The sequence below is a fragment of the Nanorana parkeri genome, unplaced genomic scaffold, assembly GCF_000935625.1.
Source record: "Nanorana parkeri isolate BGI_ZX_2015 unplaced genomic scaffold, ASM93562v1 scaffold120, whole genome shotgun sequence".
Lineage (NCBI taxonomy): Eukaryota > Metazoa > Chordata > Amphibia > Anura > Dicroglossidae > Nanorana > Nanorana parkeri.
Window position 1 is genome coordinate 1,328,707 of NW_017306388.1, and position 17,990 is coordinate 1,346,696.

Consider the following 17,990-nt stretch of genomic DNA (forward strand, 5'->3'; position numbering starts at 1 on the left):
TGCCTTCCAGATCTATACATGGGGTTTCAGGTGCTTATAGCTGAAGTTTAATCTGTTCATATTTTGCCTCCCCCCCCCGCTTCATCAACATTGTGGGTCTCTATGCAATGCAGGCAGATGGTGGCTGGTTGGAGGGGCCAGCAGGGTGCTGTACATAGCTTCCTGAAAACATTACAGTACCCTGCCTCGGCACTTTCTCAAGAGCCCCCAGCCCTGATGTAAGCAGCTGGCTTGTTCTAGGGAGGAGTTATGCAAATCCAAAAATGTTTTGATGGGTTGATGTCAGTCTGGGGGAGTGGCCATTCATAGGCAGCTTGCATATGTATACAGACCGCCCTAGGTAACAACCACATGTGATGCTGAACCTTCACAATTGAAAGCACTGAAATCCATTGAATGAAAGGAGCGGGTCAAGGACAGTTAGACTGAAGAGGAGAGCGAGTCTTGCAATGCCTCATGGGACTTGTAGTTTTACCACAGCTGGAGGGCCAAAGTTTTGCTGCCATTGCACTATCTGTCCTCCAACCAGGAAATGAGACGGGTGCTATCTGATGGCAGCTTCTAATGCACACTGTGAGACACTTATCTGTGCAAGACTGAAGGGAAGGCTGGAGTTCAGCTTTAATGCTAATCCAAGCATTTCTTTCTATTGCAGATCGATCATTAGATTTCTGTCAGCGTTTTTAGGTCAGTCTGTGACCCCATTGGGAAGATTTTCCCTCTCCTCCAAAGTGGATCATCACCGGAACAGAAAGGTATGGACAGCAATAAAAACAGTCAGAAATTCTTCCCAATCCTAATAAAATGAGGCTTCTTATCACTTCCTGTCGGGAAGGGAGAGGAAATCTCTTGAACAGAGTTTTGAATAAAGTGGGGAAGGTATAGACCTAGGTAAAATGTTTGGCCAAGCTTTATGCATTAATAAGGAACCAAGTTACACAAAAAAAAAATGCCCAAAAATACTTGAACATTTTAAAGACAATACAGGGAAAAACTTTCTAAATTAGCCACAATTTGCGACAAACATTCACTGAGGAGTTTGTAGTGAAGTTGGGGTCAGAGGAAGGAACCACGGCAAGGGTACAGGGGGCTGTAGATGGAGGGCTTCAGACTTATCACCTACCAGAGAGGTGAGTACTCGCAGTGTTCTATTGCAGGAGGCTCTTCTTTAGAATTCTCAGGGCAGTTACAGTCGCTCTCACGCCTTGTCTGCCCATCTATAAGAGCCAGCGCTGCTCCTGACCAGGAAAGTTGGGGCGTTTAATAAAGCCCAGGCCAGTCAAAACTGAAAAGGCCATTCATACTTAAAGTGCACCTTGACCCCCTAAATCCACATCAGCACGCAGCTCTCCATGGTGATATGAAATCATCTTACATTTGTTAAACATTTTTTGCTTTCACTTAGTTATTTTTGCACTTCCTGGCTGAGTGAGGCACTGGTGATGTTGCCCTGGCCTCACAGATGCATCCCAGGAACATCACTAGTGCTTCCTGGGAAATCTCATCATGTAAATTGCAAAATATCGTAGCATCTTGGGGGAAAGGCATTTTTTCCCCCCGAGAAAATGTGCACATGTCTCAGGAGGCTGACCCAGAGTTCCAGGAAGTAAAGGGAGATGGAGACATCTGCTCTCAGTGCAAATGGCCACCATAAGAAGAATGAGGAGGAAAAGAAAAATAAGGCCAGTGCTATCTGTTGATGGTTACTTCAGCACCCACTGTGATTGGCTACATGGAGTACACTCGCTGAACTACAACTTTGCCCATTGGGGAGACTTCCCTTTAATTCCTATCAGGACGGAAAGTCTCTCCAGTGTGACACAGACGTTGTTAAAGAGTTAGAACAAGTAATTATGATCTGTGTATTCAACTTTCCTATGTTGTCACAGGTGTCATAGGACAGGAAGTGAGGTGAAATGGTCACAGAGGTATTGATACTTCCCGATTCTGTACAAAACGTAAAAAATAAATCTTTTAACATTTGTGAAGTCGCGATCTTATATTTTGTTATAGTTAAGGAAACATTTTTTTATCCATTTTTTGGGTGAGGTCAAGCTGGGTTGGATCTACTACCACCTTTATAGCTGCGATACGAGCAAAGACATCTCCAAACAGGCCCAGTCATCATGCCTTACCTACAGTAGCTTAAGCAGCAGAGAAAAATGGAGATTCTGCCAACATTTTTAAACCTGGCGAACCTTATTTAGGATAACAAGTACCTCATATGCTGTAAGACTGCTACAAAAACTGCATAGGCAACTGCTCATCATCTATAGCAAGCTTTTCTGGGTATTGCCATCTACACTCGACAAAGGTTCTGCAATGAATCAGAAGGCGCAATTAGTGGCGAACAGTTTTCGGGGCCCCATCCAAATACTTCCAAAGCACAAAACACTCAATCACTATGGATCTATTTATAAACAATTTGCAGATCCATATGCCCCGCAAATTTCTGTGAATGTTTGTTCTGTGCAAGTAGAGCCAAAAACAAACATTCTTAGTCAATTTATTTTCAGGTTGAATGTAATATACTAAGGCATAATGGCCACTAGATAACGCTGAAGAGCATAGGAAGGAAGTATTTATTTCCTAGGCTCCTCAGCTCCATCTAATGGTTATAATGCGGTATTACATTACGTATGACCTGGAAATATACTAAGAACGTTAATTTTTGGTTCTATTTGCACCGAGCGAATGTTCACAGAGATTCTCAGGGCTAATGGATCTGCAAATTGATTATAATACACCCCCATGTATGGAAAGATCTCGCATCTGCACAATCTACACAAATGGTAGGTGTTCTCAAGTCATCAATATGATTTAGCCTTACTATGAACTGCCTGGGTGAATAGGCAGAACAGTAACAATACTATACAGTCCTTACAATTTTTGGTTTAGATTAGATCCCTAAAATCTGCAAAAAAAATAAAATATAAAAATGCATCTCTTCCCCCTAACCATCACATACAAAATTCAAGTGCAATTTAAAATATTAATTATACTACACACTTTGTTCTCTTGCCATAATACTCGTTTGCAGGTAGTTTCTTAAACCAACTGGAAAAGGAAAAAAAAATTTAAAATAATAATGTGCGCCGGCTGATATTAAGCTGCTATGATCAGATTTCATGATGCTTGGTATATGTAAGAGAGTCCTTACTTAAGGAAGGAACATTTTTGTATTAACCCTTGCCGTGGGGCTAGCCCCGCACTGCAAGGGTTAACTGCTCATTTTTCTCTAGGTGCTAAAAAAACAAAACTGCTTAGCCGACCCACTGCTTCTCTGGTTTCTAAAGCCTCTCTCCTCCTCTGCTGCACAGATGGTTCCTCAGCCTCCTCACGTCTATACACTGAGGGGGATTTACCAAAGCTGGAGCAGACAAAATCTGGAGCAGCTGTGCATGGCAACCAATCAGCTTCTCTCTTTCATTTTCAAATCTTAACTGAACAAACAGAAGATAGAAGCTGATTGATTGCAATGAGCAACTGCTCCAGTTTTGATAAATTCCCCTCTGTGTATAGAACATCAAGACACAAGGATTCTTTGACCGCTACTGAGGAGTGGGGGAGAGGCTGTCAGGACCGGTATCAGAACAGACCGGCCTGAATGATCGGGTGACTAACTTTTTTTTTTAGCACCTAGGACACAAATGAGCAGTTAACCCTTGCAGTGCTGGGGTAGCCCCACAGCAAGGGTTAATAACATGTTTCCCCAGAGTTCCTAATATCATGGAAAACTTAAAAAAGAACTCCAGACAAAACACTCTGGTCACCCATCATGTCACATGGACAGCCATCAACGAATGTCTGCCCCTTGTTTCAGGAAATGCCTTTAGGCAGAAAAATAATTCTGTACTTAAAAAGTGAGGAGCCAATAACAGCAAGGGAAACCTCTATGATGTCACCCGGCCGCTGTATATTAGCGGCATGCAGCACAATCGAATCTGATCCAACTGCTGACATCCTCTGATGCCGCTTACCTGAAAATCTAACTAGATCAGGTGAGAAGTGATCTTTAAGCTTTAGTACAGATACTTCATTGCAAGAAAAAAGGCCAAGTGGAGGTAACCTAATACTTTATATGTATTCCGGCAGCATCTGTTGTGACGAGAGTTCTCCTTTAAGGACTGTTGAGAAAAGAATATATTGGTTTAAAATAATGTCCCGGAGACACGGAGCAACTGCTAACTGCGTTGTTAAACGTTTGCAGCAATTCCATCTTCTTGAAGACAAAGAGGACAGACTGCCAAGTAGCTTGTCAGGTCAAACATGGAAGCCGCTTTACTCTCTACGATATCCATTTTCATGAGCTCCAAAGAAAAGTCATATTCCCTACAGTTCCCATGTTCTGTCAGCTCTTCATTGAATACAGTTCATACCCCAGACGTCTGGCCGTCTATGGAAAGGTTTGAATACTTTTTTTCTTTACATGGCAGCATGCATATCTAATAGATGAAATGATACCGCAGCTTAGAAAATCTTCAATCCAGAGTACGGAAGAACAGAAGCCGTTTTATTTTTCTGGATAATTCCAAAGCCAAAAGAAGAAAAAATAAAAATAAAGCGGCATCCATAAAATAACTTTTCTTAAAAGCCCTTTTTTCCTCCCAAAGAATGGAAGAACGACGACTAAGAAAGTCTTCCACATGTAACAGTTTCTACAACGAGGAGGGACAAAGTGTTGGGTCGACCGGGGAGAAAAAAAAAAAAAAACCAATGCAAAAAAACAAAATCAACTAGTTAAAATAAACTATTTATAAGGCCGTAAAAATCTGGACACTTTTGAACGAAGCAGTTTAATGAAAGATCGGGGGAACATTTCTTTTGTTTCTGGCGCTGTGTACTTAAAGTAATTTTGGGGATGCGCTAAGACGTCAAACAGAGCCTTGATCAGCTTCTTGTCCTGCAGGAAAGTCAAAAAAGAAAGTTTACTTCAGAGTTCCAGGAAAACAACAGCAAATGACTGACACTGGATATCAATATCAAGGAGGAAAATCAAAAACCTTTAAAGGTAACGATTTAAAACTGACTATTCAATTCTTTTTTTTTTAGAGACACATCAAAGAGGTCAGCTTGCAAATATTCCTGATTAATAAAAAATACAATAATATTGATGATCACCGTCTCTATAATGTGTCTTTATGAACACAGAGATCTCTGAGCCTGATGAAGGGGACCCTCCCTGGCCCCCAAAAGCGCTTGCAAACGAGAGACTGCATACGTCAATAAATGAACACTTAATTGCTGTAATCATCGATTTGGTGTGCTGTTGACATTCTTCAACTATCTACATGTTGCGGCGCCATCCGCGGTCATGTCAAGCACCCGTCTGCATATCTATATGGGAATCCATGTAAGGAGTGCAGCAAGGATTTTTTTTCTTGCATTTATGAACAATTCGCAGAACCATTCGTCCTGCAAAATTGCATGTACATTTGTTCTATGCAAAAAAAAAACGGAGACAAAAATTAATGTTATTAGTATGTTTTCTTTTCAGGTCAAATGTAATATCAGAAAAATACTTAATTATGCCCACTAGATGGTGCTGAAGTGCAGCAAAAATAAATACTTCTTTCCTATGCTCCTCAGCACCATCTAGTGCCTATAATGCGGAATTTTCCCGATATTACATTCAGCCTGGAAAGAAAATATGTTAATAACATTTCTGTTTCACTCCAATTGCACAGAGCGAATGTACTTGCAATTTCGCACGACAAATGGCTCTGCGATTTGTTTATCAATACACCCCTTCATGTTGTTTGCAACTGTATATGTACATGGGGTCAGACATAATTGTTTATTACATACTCAGGCTCTCCTTCCCACTTTGCAGTGCTATACACTGGCTGTGCTTTACTGCATACAATGCCAACTTATTGAAAATAAGGCACTCCCTGGCTGATATTTAATCTCAACAGTTATTAACAAGCAGACAGAAAGTGCACGCATTTGTTTTTTTTTAAATGTATAACTTGCAATTATATATGTAAATAGAGCCAGCCATGTTTGCTAATCAATCAAATAACCATAAATTAAACCCTTAACATTTATCCTCAGCTAATTCAGAGACTTAACCCAAGCATAGAAATCTAATTTTAACCCTTACATTAATGCCAACTTAACCCATTCCATTCCCTATAATTGAATGCTTATGGTCCCTGCATCAGGTTCTTACATGGCCAGATTTTAACCCCTTCATGACTGAGGCCCTTTTTTCAATTTTTGCACTCATACAGAAGCTCACAATCTGAAGTAACTTGTCTAGGCGTACAAATACATCCACAGAGAGCCCTGGGTGAAGTTGTTTGAGGGTAAATTAGGAACCCTACACAAAACACATACTTAAAGCTGTGCCAAAAATATTCATGTGTTTTCAGTAGATAATGGCAAATGGGCATCTGAAGATGAAGAATTGGCACTCCAGTCATGCAATAAGTCTTTCAAGAAGTTTATAGAGGTGGCCTGTAGAATCCATATGAATGTTATAGTGAGCATTCAAATAATTGAAAATAGCAATTAACCATACGTAACAATAACTGACATAGATCAATGAATAATGAAATAAATACATGTATAAGATTTCTTAGGGCGAGCAGATTCCTGGAGGAGTAGAGGGACTCCCCTAGATGCGAATCTGCTCGCCCTAAGAAATCTTATACATGGTATTTATGTATGTATTTCATTATTCATTGATCTATGTCTGTACAGATTCCTAGAGGTGGCATGCTGTTTATATGTATAATGGTCCTGTTTTTAGATGTGTGTTATGTTTTTTATATAAAATGTTTTGCTAATCATGAAATTATGTTATTAAATATGAATTTTACTATACAATAATGAGTCACGTGGCATTATGTCTAACTGCATTTCCTTGCATTGTTTATGAGTCACCTAAAAAGCCCCATTTATTTATTTTTGGTATTTATGAATATATATATATAGATATATATATATACACACAAACACACACATCTTTTGATGATTTGCAGGACTTTAGGATGTTAGCATACCTTTAAAATTTCTTGATGGTTCTCTGAAGCATATAATCTGCCGTCTCGAACAATATCTTCTATTAATTGCTGGTAATCCTCTGTGAAAGTAAAGCAGATTGGAGAATTAGATTAGATGGTATCTATTTCTTCCATTTCTTCCATTTCTTGCTATGAGCCAGGTAACTTTTTCATAACATTGCTCTAAGATACATTACAGCAGACCAGATCTGACCTGGGCCCAATATGGCACTTCTATTTTATTCTCTTACAGATAGGAGCACATGGACAAGTGTGAAGTATGAGTCTTCTCCAGACTTTTGATATTTTATCAAATAAAAACATCCTACGCACATGTGCAGTGGGCATTAAAGAAGCTTAGCACATGTCTATTAAAGCTACAGATTTGATATTTCTCCCACAAAACAGACAAAAGGGGATATACTTGAAGTGACGGACAAAAAATGACAATGGTTTGACATGACGCAAGAAAAATAAATCACATACCATCATATGTGACATATGGCACTTGGAAACCTTTCCCGCTGTTTCCTTCATTGGTCTTAAACTGGATCCAGAGTTTTCGAGATCGCGAAGTGAACGCAATTGGCCTCTCATACGTTTGACACGTCTCATATGTTGTTATGGAGGTTGGGGAGGCTGAAAATTGAGAATTTATAGGGCTTAAGAAATATTTCAGATATCTTTTTTTATGTCTGAATCAAAATAACAAACATAACACAAAACTCTAAAACCACACTTGTCACAGATCACTGCAAAAAACAGTTTACTATTTCAGAAATTGCTGCAATTGTAGCCAATTAATTTTCTTCATATAAATGGGAAAAAAGCAAAGGAAGTGAAAGACTTTAAAACTCAACTCCATGTTCCGTATTTCACCCCCCACCCCTACCAAGTCGCCCACCCAGGCAGCAAAAATTCTCAGAGCCTTGAAAATGAATGTGTATAGCACCACCTACAGGTTGTTACATGGCAAGTAACGCATCACTTTAACACTAGTTAAAGTGACACTAAGCTCAGGAGTTAAATCTTAAAAATACATTCAAGTACCTTCACTAATAACAAAAATGTATCTTATTTGTGTATCACTCGGCTGTAGATCCTCAAATCATCTCTGAATTGGTGCTGACACTGTCCTTCCTTCTGGAGGAGGGCTACTTTTGTTCCCCATGGTCCCTGTGTGTTGAAAAGTAGTCACCGCTCCAAGCTCACTCCTGTGATGGACTACAGTCTCAATACAAATTAGTAAACTAAAACATGAGATTGTAGTAACTTCAGTAAAAACTGCTAGCTGCTAATGTCAAAGGTTTTACTGCAGAAGAGGCACATGGAGTCTCTTCTGCAATAGAAAAGTCTGTTACCATTATATCTTTTTTTTCATTCACTTTTACTTTAACATCCGCCTCTTTGCATCCTCATATACTCATCTTCCATTTGCTCTACTATAGCTCCATTAGTCCACATGGGACACAGAGGAATACCAATGCTTGCTGGTATAGGGGATAATGTGACTCTCTTCCTCTTAAGATCCAGCACGGGGTGCCTTCTCATCCAAACACAGTCCCAGTGCTGTCATATCGGGAGAGCAGAGTATCTGTAGTCTTGTGTAAGCATTGACTAGTGTGTTATGAAGTTTTCACAGGGCTTGTCGTCTTCATTTCAGGGGCCCAAAAGTGTGCTAGGGGATCTAAAAGGTAGGTGATAAAAAGCAGCTGGGAAGGGAAACATTTAAATTAACCTGTGCTTTTCCCTGCATGGAAAAAGCACAGGTTCACTTTAAGATGTACATACTACTTATCTGTTACTTACCACTTTTTCTCATTACCAGCACATCTCCACACTCATCTTCAATTGGCAGAAAAATCTCTGGCACTACGATCAGTATTCTTCTTTTTGGAGGGGGGTTGATGTTCCAAATGCATTCCACATGGGCTGGATAATCACCGGGATAGTTGGGAGACTCGATGTAACCTGTATAATCCCCCAAATCACCTCCGCAGTGTTGGTCTGTGAATAAAAGCAGACTCATCAATTATGGAAGCAAGCATGTTTCTAAAGTTGATGAATTTCTCTCCAGATATCAGATGCAGTTCAGGTCTCAGGTTTGAACGCTTGAATAGTGGCAGAAAAAGGACTAATAAGTCCCCCAGGCAAGAACAAACAGCTAACCAGTGAGTACCGAAAGATGGTAATAACAGGTCAATGGGCGAAAATGGGTTTTCCATTTTGAAATACATTGGAACACCATTTAAACAGAATGTGCGGCCTTTCAAAACCTGTTATTAAAATATATATGAATGTCATCAGAACTAATATAATTTTTTTTTTAAAGTTATAGCTATGTATAGATTCAAATTAATTATGTATACGAGGATGGCCCAGTGTAATTATAGCTTATATGCTTCCTGTTTAAAAGTGAAACAGAACACTGTCAGTTCGCAATTAAGGATAACTAAATCCAAAAACAAAATGTAATACATTGCAGATCATCAGTCCTTAGATGTTGTGGCTGCATTAGTTTTAATTTTTTTAGGCTAAGAACATTTTCAGCAAACACATACGCAAGTGTTTTGATCTCGTCTGAAATGCAATGTCCTTATCACATTCTGCGAGCTTAACAGAAAGCACAAACAACCTCACCTTTTTGTAAACTACTAATCACATTAGACCCTATTGAACAAAGGTGTTTGAAGCCCAGCATGAATTGACAACCATGGCTCCCTTCACAGATACAGTGAAGTGAATTGCAAAATTACCAGATAAAAATAGAGGGCCTGCATCTGGTGATTTTAAAATCAACTGGACCAGGTGAAACATTTACTTTTTTTTTTTGAGTTGAGTGATGCTTGCAGTGCCACCCAGGGCTTTTGGCTTATTCAGTGGGAATTAGCCAAAATTCGAATCATGTATTGTTGATATTAACACAGGCTCCAAGGGACTTTTCTCTACATTCTTACTGCACTGTCATACAAGAGCCACTAGAGGGAGAAGTAAAAATGTGAAAATAATAACATTATAATCATTATTTCCAAGTACACTTGATGACTAGTAATTTCATGGAAAATACTCCACAGAAAATCTTGACGGTAGCAGTTCCCATTTACTGAGTTGCAAGACAAAACACCCAGTTTTTAAACAAGGATAAAATTGCTGTAGATTTCAGTTTAGGGGAGCTCCTGTGGGCTCCATGTCCCTATGTACTCATCCTTAAAACCTTTCTTCGTAAAGAGGGTACAAAGGTAGGGCATTTGCTGTTTTCTGCAAGGGATCATCATTACCACTTTTCTATACATTATTAAATCAAAACATTGCAACAAAAAAACACCTACTTTTGCAATGTGTGACATTGGTTGAACCATCAAAGTCGGTGCTGGTATTTCCCGGGCATGTGATACAGTAATTCTGTCCAAATTCTGGCTGGTAGAATCCAATAGGACATCTGATACATCTGTGTGTAGTGGAATTGTAGAAGTGTCCAGGAGAGCAGTGCACTGCCACAAAGAGATTGAAAAATGAAAATTACCGAATTGTTTTAACTGTAATCCAATTACTAATGTGCATTGACCTATCTTCCCCCCCTCCAGAAGAACATATACCCACCTTCTCTTGGCTCCCACGTCACTCAGCCATTAGGAGCAAAAATGTAATGATCTGAAGTTTCGACAAAGACGAGAACACTCTCCCTTGTCCCCAAGTGACAGAGCTGGGCCAACCACTAAGCACTAGTCACCTGGGAGGAAGTCAGTCACATGCTCTCCATACCTGGATGTACTGCCTAATGAAGCGACGGGGAGCACAGAAAAGGTATGCGCTGCAATACCCAATACCTAATTAGTAAACCTAATGCTTTGCACTGCATAATATTTTTCAACTTTTGTCAAAGGCAATAGAACATTGCAAGGCGACTATCAATTCTGGGTTGGAACTTGTAGAGGGAAATTATACTGTCACTTTTATAAAGAGGACCTGTGTGTCCCCTAAACACTACTGTGAATTATAGTTTGTTGTGGTGTCACCCATCTCTGATATGTATGCAGAACAGAAGCCCTTGTCCAAATACCTGTTCTGGGTAACTGACTTTGAGGGTCAATTATGACACCCATGCAAGTAGAATACATGAACCCAGTGCTTCTCAAAGTGGTAGTGCAGCACCCTTGTAGCACACCATGGAACTGGAACTACGATAAGGGTTGTCATTTTGCTGACTTCTGCAGCCAACGAATCATGAATCATGAGGACTACCTGACCACTTAACAGACACCATTTGACTGCTCCCAATTGGCTATTTCAAGAAAATGAATCAGCTGGTACCAACTGAGCTATTGGATAGACTCTCAGCAGGTTTAGAGAGCAACTCTGTCCCCAGAACAGCTTACCCGGGTCTATCTCTACCACTATCGCTAAAACAGCCCCCAGCATCCCCACCACCCTGAGCACAGCCCCTCTGCTAAAATGCCTGGGCTTTCGGACCAGTGATTGTTCTATTGACTGCTGTCCAATGCCTGCTTCGGCTGTGCTGCAACACCACCTGGCAATGACATTACTCTCTGCAAGTTGTGCGCAGCTCCCTAAGGCTCAATGTGAGCCAACTTAACTTGAGTCTCACTGACTGACTGCCTTTCTCAAGACAAAAAATGTGTATGGGTGGGGGGAATAGAAGTTTAACTGCTTTGCAAGAGGGGCATGAGAGAAAAATGTTAGCCCCATCTAATCAGTTACTGTGGATTAAAACAACTTTATTGGTGTGGGATAAGACTTTTTAAAACACACTTGTTGCCTAGGCAACCATTTAGGGGACAGAGACAATCTTTCTTTTTCCTAGTAGAAAGTACATCAAGGTATACTTGTAGTCAGTGCAAGTGTTATTTTTAGGGCTGTGCAAATTAACGATTCATTTCTCGATTAATCGTTAATCTTTTTGATCGATTAAAAATGTTTTGATCGATTAAATTTTTTTTGAAACTTTCTGCACGAGCGCCAGCCAAGGCATTGGCCTATACACATACAGCACAGCAATGAAGTAATAAAATGAACTAGGATCACACTAATCCAGCACGTTATTATCCTGAGTTGCCCCACTCAAGCGGCGGCCATATTGAGTGGCGCACGTGAGATTAATAACGTGCTGGATTAGTGTGACCCTAGTTCATTTTATTACTTCATTGCTGTGCTGTATTTGTATAGGCCAATGTAGTTGGATCTGTATGTGCGTTATAATTAAATCAAAATAAATCGATTAATCGATTAAAAATAATTTTGATTAATCGAACACAAAAATTTTAATCAGTAACAGCCCTAGTTATTTTGCATCTGGTTTTCTTACCATCTATATACAATCTTTGATTTGAAATATACATTTAACACACAACACTGAATTTCCAAGGCATTACGGCTTAGCTAAAGAGACAGCACAACAGATGCTGCCTGTCTTCAGACACTGTTTCTATGACTTAATCTTTGGTAAGGGATAAGTCACTGTTCTGACTCTTTAACATGTCTTTGTAGAAAAAAAATTGATCATCAAAGAAGCAAAGGCAGTGTCTGGAAAACATAAAAATGTACCTGAAGCTCCAGCTACTGGCTGAAAAGCAGAATACAAAATATTTGTATGCAATGTTGCATATTTACCTGGCAACATTTTTGTAGTCCTAAACCTGATAAAGAAAGTATTAAACTACTACAGATCTTTTTAATGATGTTTCTGGAGCATGTATGCAATTCAAATAGTTCAAAGATTTGCTTCCTTCACAAAGAGGGACAGGTGTGGTGCAAGTGCTGGCAATTTACTCACCTTTTGTCTCACAGTCTTGAAACGAGAGAGCACTTTCATATTTAGTCACCAGTCCACCGCCACATGGGAAACAGACTGTGCGCCCAACGTCTGGCTGATACGTTCCCAGCGGACAAGCCCTGCAAGGTTTGAAACCATCCACGGAGTAATGTCCGGGAGCACACTGTCCTACAGAACAAGAACACTGCTGTTTTATCAGGTATCTCAGGGCTGTAATAAATGTACCATTGTAACTATATATGTAGCCACAGACATGATTGTTATCCGATGGCCTTAAAGATTTATTAATCTTTCAAATGACAGCACCATGAACATTCAAGACAGCTTCATCTAATAGTTATGGGTCTATAGCAGAGAAACTATATAATTGGTAAAGTGTTAAAGCTGATCTAAAAACTCAAAAGCAAAATATTATTTTGCAGCTTACCAGTCTCTTTTTTTTTTTCAAGTTCCTTTAACAGACCATGTTTCCCAGCAAAGGTGTCAGATAGCGAGTTGGAACAAACCGTTTAACAATGACATGGGGGGCTTACAATGGTCAGCTTTTATTCATGTAGGTAAAACCTTTATCCCAAAAGGAAAAAAGTGCTGCTGTAACTGCTTAAAACTGTTAGCTGGAGTTTGGCTTTAATTTATTACTCAAGTCCATTTAAATTTGCTAGTGTTTATAACACTAACCGCTCCCCAGACTGAGAATGCTCATGTCCAAGGGTCGCTCCCCAATACAGTAGAGTCACCCTTGGACAGAAACAGTGTTACTGGCGGGATCACCAGGTGAAAAATAAAAGAAAAAACATCTTTAAAGTGTATGTCAGGGCACAAAAAAACCATATGCATTTTATATATATTTGTATATATATATATATATATATATATAGATATATAGATATGTATCTATATATCTATATATCTATCTAGATAGATAGATATCTATCTATCTAGATAGATATATCTATCTAGATAGATATATATCTATAATACAAACACATCTCCCCATGTTTTCTACCTTTAAAGACCCTGGAAGTACAAAAAATACCCGATGCTCTGCCACAAATGCAAACAACTCATAATATCCTGATGTGGATTGACAAAACTGTGGGGGTAATTCATAAAAGCTGGAGCAGACAGAGGCACGGATATCCATGGCAACCAATCAGCTTCTCTGTTTCATTTCATAGCTTAAGTGAACAAACTGAAAAGAAGAGCTGATTGGTTGCAGATTCTGCTCCAGTTTTTATGAATTCCCCCCAGTGTCTTTACTGCACTGAAGTCACAAGGAATGGTGCCAGTTCTGCCTAGTTGTCTTTTGCTAAACTACAGAATACTCCCTCCCTCCCCTCAGGGTGTATTGGTATTTCTTTAGCACTTACTGAACAGATATAACAAATGGTATATTTCACAGACCAAAAGGGAGCAAATAAGAGAAGATCATTGTTAAACCAAGTTAAGGCAAAGTGACAGTGTCTCCTAATAGCCCACATGACCCCCAGAAAGTTATACTCCTCAATCCATGCTACTTTGCCGCCATTGCTTTATTGGTCTAAAAGAGTGAGGCTTCTGGGCATGATGGGTCGGGGGCATGTGATCTCCCCCATGCACAGTGCTTAGGTCTGATCAGGCAATCATTTGCACATTGTCACATAGGCAAAGACAGTTATATCACCCACCTGGGTTAGCTCCGAAAACATTCCACACTGAAGCTTACCCAGCTTGAAGCGATAGTTGGCAAAGGGGCACAGATCCAGGAGTATACCATGTTGGCGTGTGGGCTATCAGCAAATAGAGCAAAGTGACGCTATATGTTTAAGGTTAAAGACCTCCTGTCACTTACCTCCACATTCTGAGACATTTCTTGCCCCAGCAATGCCCATGCCGTCATTACTTGGGCAAGGCTCGCATGACAGCTGCCCCTCTGTGTCCTGATATGTTCCTGGCAGACAGGGCACACATTGATTGCTCTCTCCATTGTAGTATGTTCCCAATCCACAGGTCACTGAAAGGAAATGCATAGACAGTAAGATCCCTCTAGATGGTAAACTCCGCTGGGTACAGCCTTGCCAGTTTTCGCTACACTAATTATTAATCATTGCTTTCACCCATTGGCCATGCCCTCATGCAATTATCTAGCAATCACTTTTAACCAGCTTTTGATTTCCAACAGATAAATGGATTGTGACAACCTACCAAAGGTTTTGGTTGTTTTTTTAGTTTCAATCTAATTTGTGGAAGTGGGTTTCCCTAACTACAATAGAAATCTGGTTAAAACTGGTAAAAAATTGCCCAAGTTCAGGGCTGTATTTTCCATATTGGCTCTTGTGGGCCGGTGTCTAGGGCAGTAGTGTTAAAGTGGTAGAACCAAGCCTCAAAATTTACAAACTATAATCATTTTTTTGTATCTTTTCCCTTCTTCTAGGCCAGGGGTGCCCACAAGGTCGATCGCGATCTACCAGTCGATCGTGTAGCGATCACTGGTAGATCGCCATGTCCTCTCCTCCCGCCGCTTCTCTGGATCCCCGCTGCTCTCAGCGGGGATCCGAGAAGAAGTGAAGGAACCGGCGGCGGGGGAGGGCGGAGGACGGAGCCGCTGTCACAGAACTAATGCAGAGCGGTGAGGAGAGAGAGAAAGAGACGCTCGGCCAGGATCTGACAGCCGGCGCCTCTCTCTCCCCTCACTGCTCGTCCGTTCTGTCACAGCGGCTCCGCCCCCCCCCTCCTCGCGGCTGAAGTGCTCTTTCACTTCTCGTCGGAACCCCCGCTACCTCTGCCCGGGAGAGCAGGGGGATGCAGAGGAGAAGCTGTGCGTGGCTGAGCGGCAGAGGATCGGTACACGTCAGTAGTATGTACCAATCCTCTGTGCAGGACAAACACTGGAGCGATCAGCTGATCACTCCAGTGTTTGTAAATAACTGGGGACACATAGTACAATGTGTCCCCAGTTATAAATGAATGAACAGGAGGTGATTTACATCATGTCCTGTTCATTCATGAGTTTCTCAATGGGGAAAAGCACTCTGTACAGAGGCTCCTCCCCATACAGAAAATGCTTGATAGTAAAATATTTTAGGAATGAATGGGAAGCCTCTGTGCTTTCCATTCATTTAGAATAGAGGCTGCAGAAAAAAAGATTGAGGACTATGTGTCCTCAATTTCTTTTTAAATTTTAAAAGGGAAATATCAGGGGGCTTTTTAGACCCCTAATATTTCCCCGAAGCCCCCCCCCCAGAGTAAAAAAAAAAAATGTAAAAAAATAATGAAAATAAAATAAAAAAATAGTAAAAAAAACGTTGTTGCGCAAAAGGAGCTGGCTACGGCTATGCTCCCGTGCTGCTCGTGCGGCTGCCGACTGAATGTGTCAGACGCTGCAGATGGAAAGGTGCAGAACACCCCATGTGCAACGTCGGCACCACAGGAGGACAGGACGCCGTGACATGTAGGGCGCACTGGAATGTAAGCCGGCCGACTCCCTGCGCTCAGGTGCGGGAGGGGGTGTGGCGCTGTATCAAAGTCAATGGCATCGCCCACATTGCGATCGCCTCGCACTCGGAACGCAGGCACATTAGTGCCCGCATTCCGGTCCAGTGCGATCTGCAAAAATAGTGCTCGCAGCATTTTTGCAGATCGCACTGGACTGGAACACAGGCACTAATGCAGGCGATCGCACTGTGAGCGAGGGGCCTGCCTGCGGAGCTTACAGTGGCTCTCTGAAGTGTTGCATGACCCACTGTCAGCCTAAAATGTACACACTAAATTCACACTGTACACAGTATAAATCCCAGCACACTTAAATGGTTTGCTATCTGTTTAATTCTTTAACCCACTGTGGATACTCATCTACAAGTAAAAGATATATTAATACCGCATTTCCCATCCTGCAGGACCTGCCCGGCGCTGCACACCTCCTGATTCTCCAGGCTCTTCGCTGGTTTCAGAGCCACCTCATACTCCATGCCAAAAAACTGGATGTAAAACTGCTGCCTGTTTATGGACTTCCTCAGGGTCTTAATGGCAGCCTGCAACTTCTGTTCCGCCCTCTTCCGTATGCAGTCTGAATTGCAGGAATCTAAGGAGATATCAGGGGCATCAGCTATGGAAAAATGCTCATAATTAAAAATAAAAATCCACATAGTTCTATATTAAATGCATAGGAAGAAAAATCTGGGGCCACATGTATACAACCCTCCCTACACATCCACTGCTCAAGTTCCATTTGAACACTTCCCAGATTGATTTGACTATAAGACTACTAATCTACAAAGGTGTTCCAATTTCAGGCTTTGAGGATGTTGGCTGCTCTGTCCCCCGCCTAAACCCAGAGCTAAAAGTGATACTTTGATTGGGCTGATGGTGTAGGGCAAAATCGTCAATTAGGGATGAACAAAACAGTGTTTTCAGCTGTAAATGTTCCCATTTTGGTTAAATGCGTTAAAATCAATGGGAAGGCAAAAGTGTTTTTGGTGCTTTTTAAGGGGACAATGGGCTTAGTAAGGCTCAAGAGGGTTATAGAAGCTCCTTCCAACTATCCTGGGTCTGTTCTTGAGCCAAATGGCCCATCATTGGCCTCATTATTTTACGTTTTTTTTGCATAGCAATGCAAGTTATCGCAGTAATGTGTTTGGTGCAGAGACGCAATGCAACCCACTGGGAGGTGCATTTCAAAATTAATGGCATCTCACCGCACCACCACAGTATGTGATACCATGTGCTGTGTGATATGTGCGCTAAACACATTGATTTTGTATACCTCGAATGTCCCTTAATGTACAATTAAGAAAACAACTTTGCCAAAAGTACCCCCCTTATTCCTATTAATAAAGACTTTGATATAACTCTGACATCACTTTCTTATGTGACAATTTTTAGTGCTGTTATTAGCACTAAGCTAAGGCTCCTTAGGAAATAGACCTGACATACAGCCTGGCAATTCTGCTCTGACAGGGAATAATCAAAAATCCAGTCATCTCCGAATGGCAAGGTTGCACAACTGTAACAATTGAAAGAGGAGAGATTCTAATTATAACAAATGCTCATTTTGTTTTCTTTTTAGGGCCCTATCCAAAAAAAAAGCTTAAAAACCACTGCTTTGTACGGTAATCACTGTCCAATGAAAGTGAGCATCAAATGGAAAGGACTATAATATGTTCCTTTGAAATCTGGTAAGAAGCAGGCAACAAATACAGAAGTTATGACGA

The 17,990-nt window shown here is 40.8% G+C and overlaps 1 protein-coding gene across 1 annotated transcript in view; it reads right to left on the reverse strand.

Moving 5' to 3' along the window:
* Positions 1 to 4,403: 4,403 nt before the first annotated feature.
* Positions 4,404 to 17,990, reverse strand: part of SCUBE1 (signal peptide, CUB domain and EGF like domain containing 1) — a 233,039-nt gene continuing 219,452 nt past the window's right edge. Inside the window, exons 16-23 of the mRNA XM_018553435.1 lie at positions 16,658 to 16,861; positions 14,633 to 14,794; positions 12,802 to 12,969; positions 10,340 to 10,501; positions 8,820 to 9,017; positions 7,497 to 7,649; positions 7,011 to 7,090; positions 4,404 to 4,903 (exon numbers count right to left, since the gene is read on the reverse strand). Of these exons, the coding sequence (XP_018408937.1) occupies positions 4,751 to 4,903; positions 7,011 to 7,090; positions 7,497 to 7,649; positions 8,820 to 9,017; positions 10,340 to 10,501; positions 12,802 to 12,969; positions 14,633 to 14,794; positions 16,658 to 16,861 (1,280 nt within the window). The 3' untranslated portion in view covers positions 4,404 to 4,750. The remainder of the gene's footprint in view (positions 4,904 to 7,010; positions 7,091 to 7,496; positions 7,650 to 8,819; positions 9,018 to 10,339; positions 10,502 to 12,801; positions 12,970 to 14,632; positions 14,795 to 16,657; positions 16,862 to 17,990) is intronic.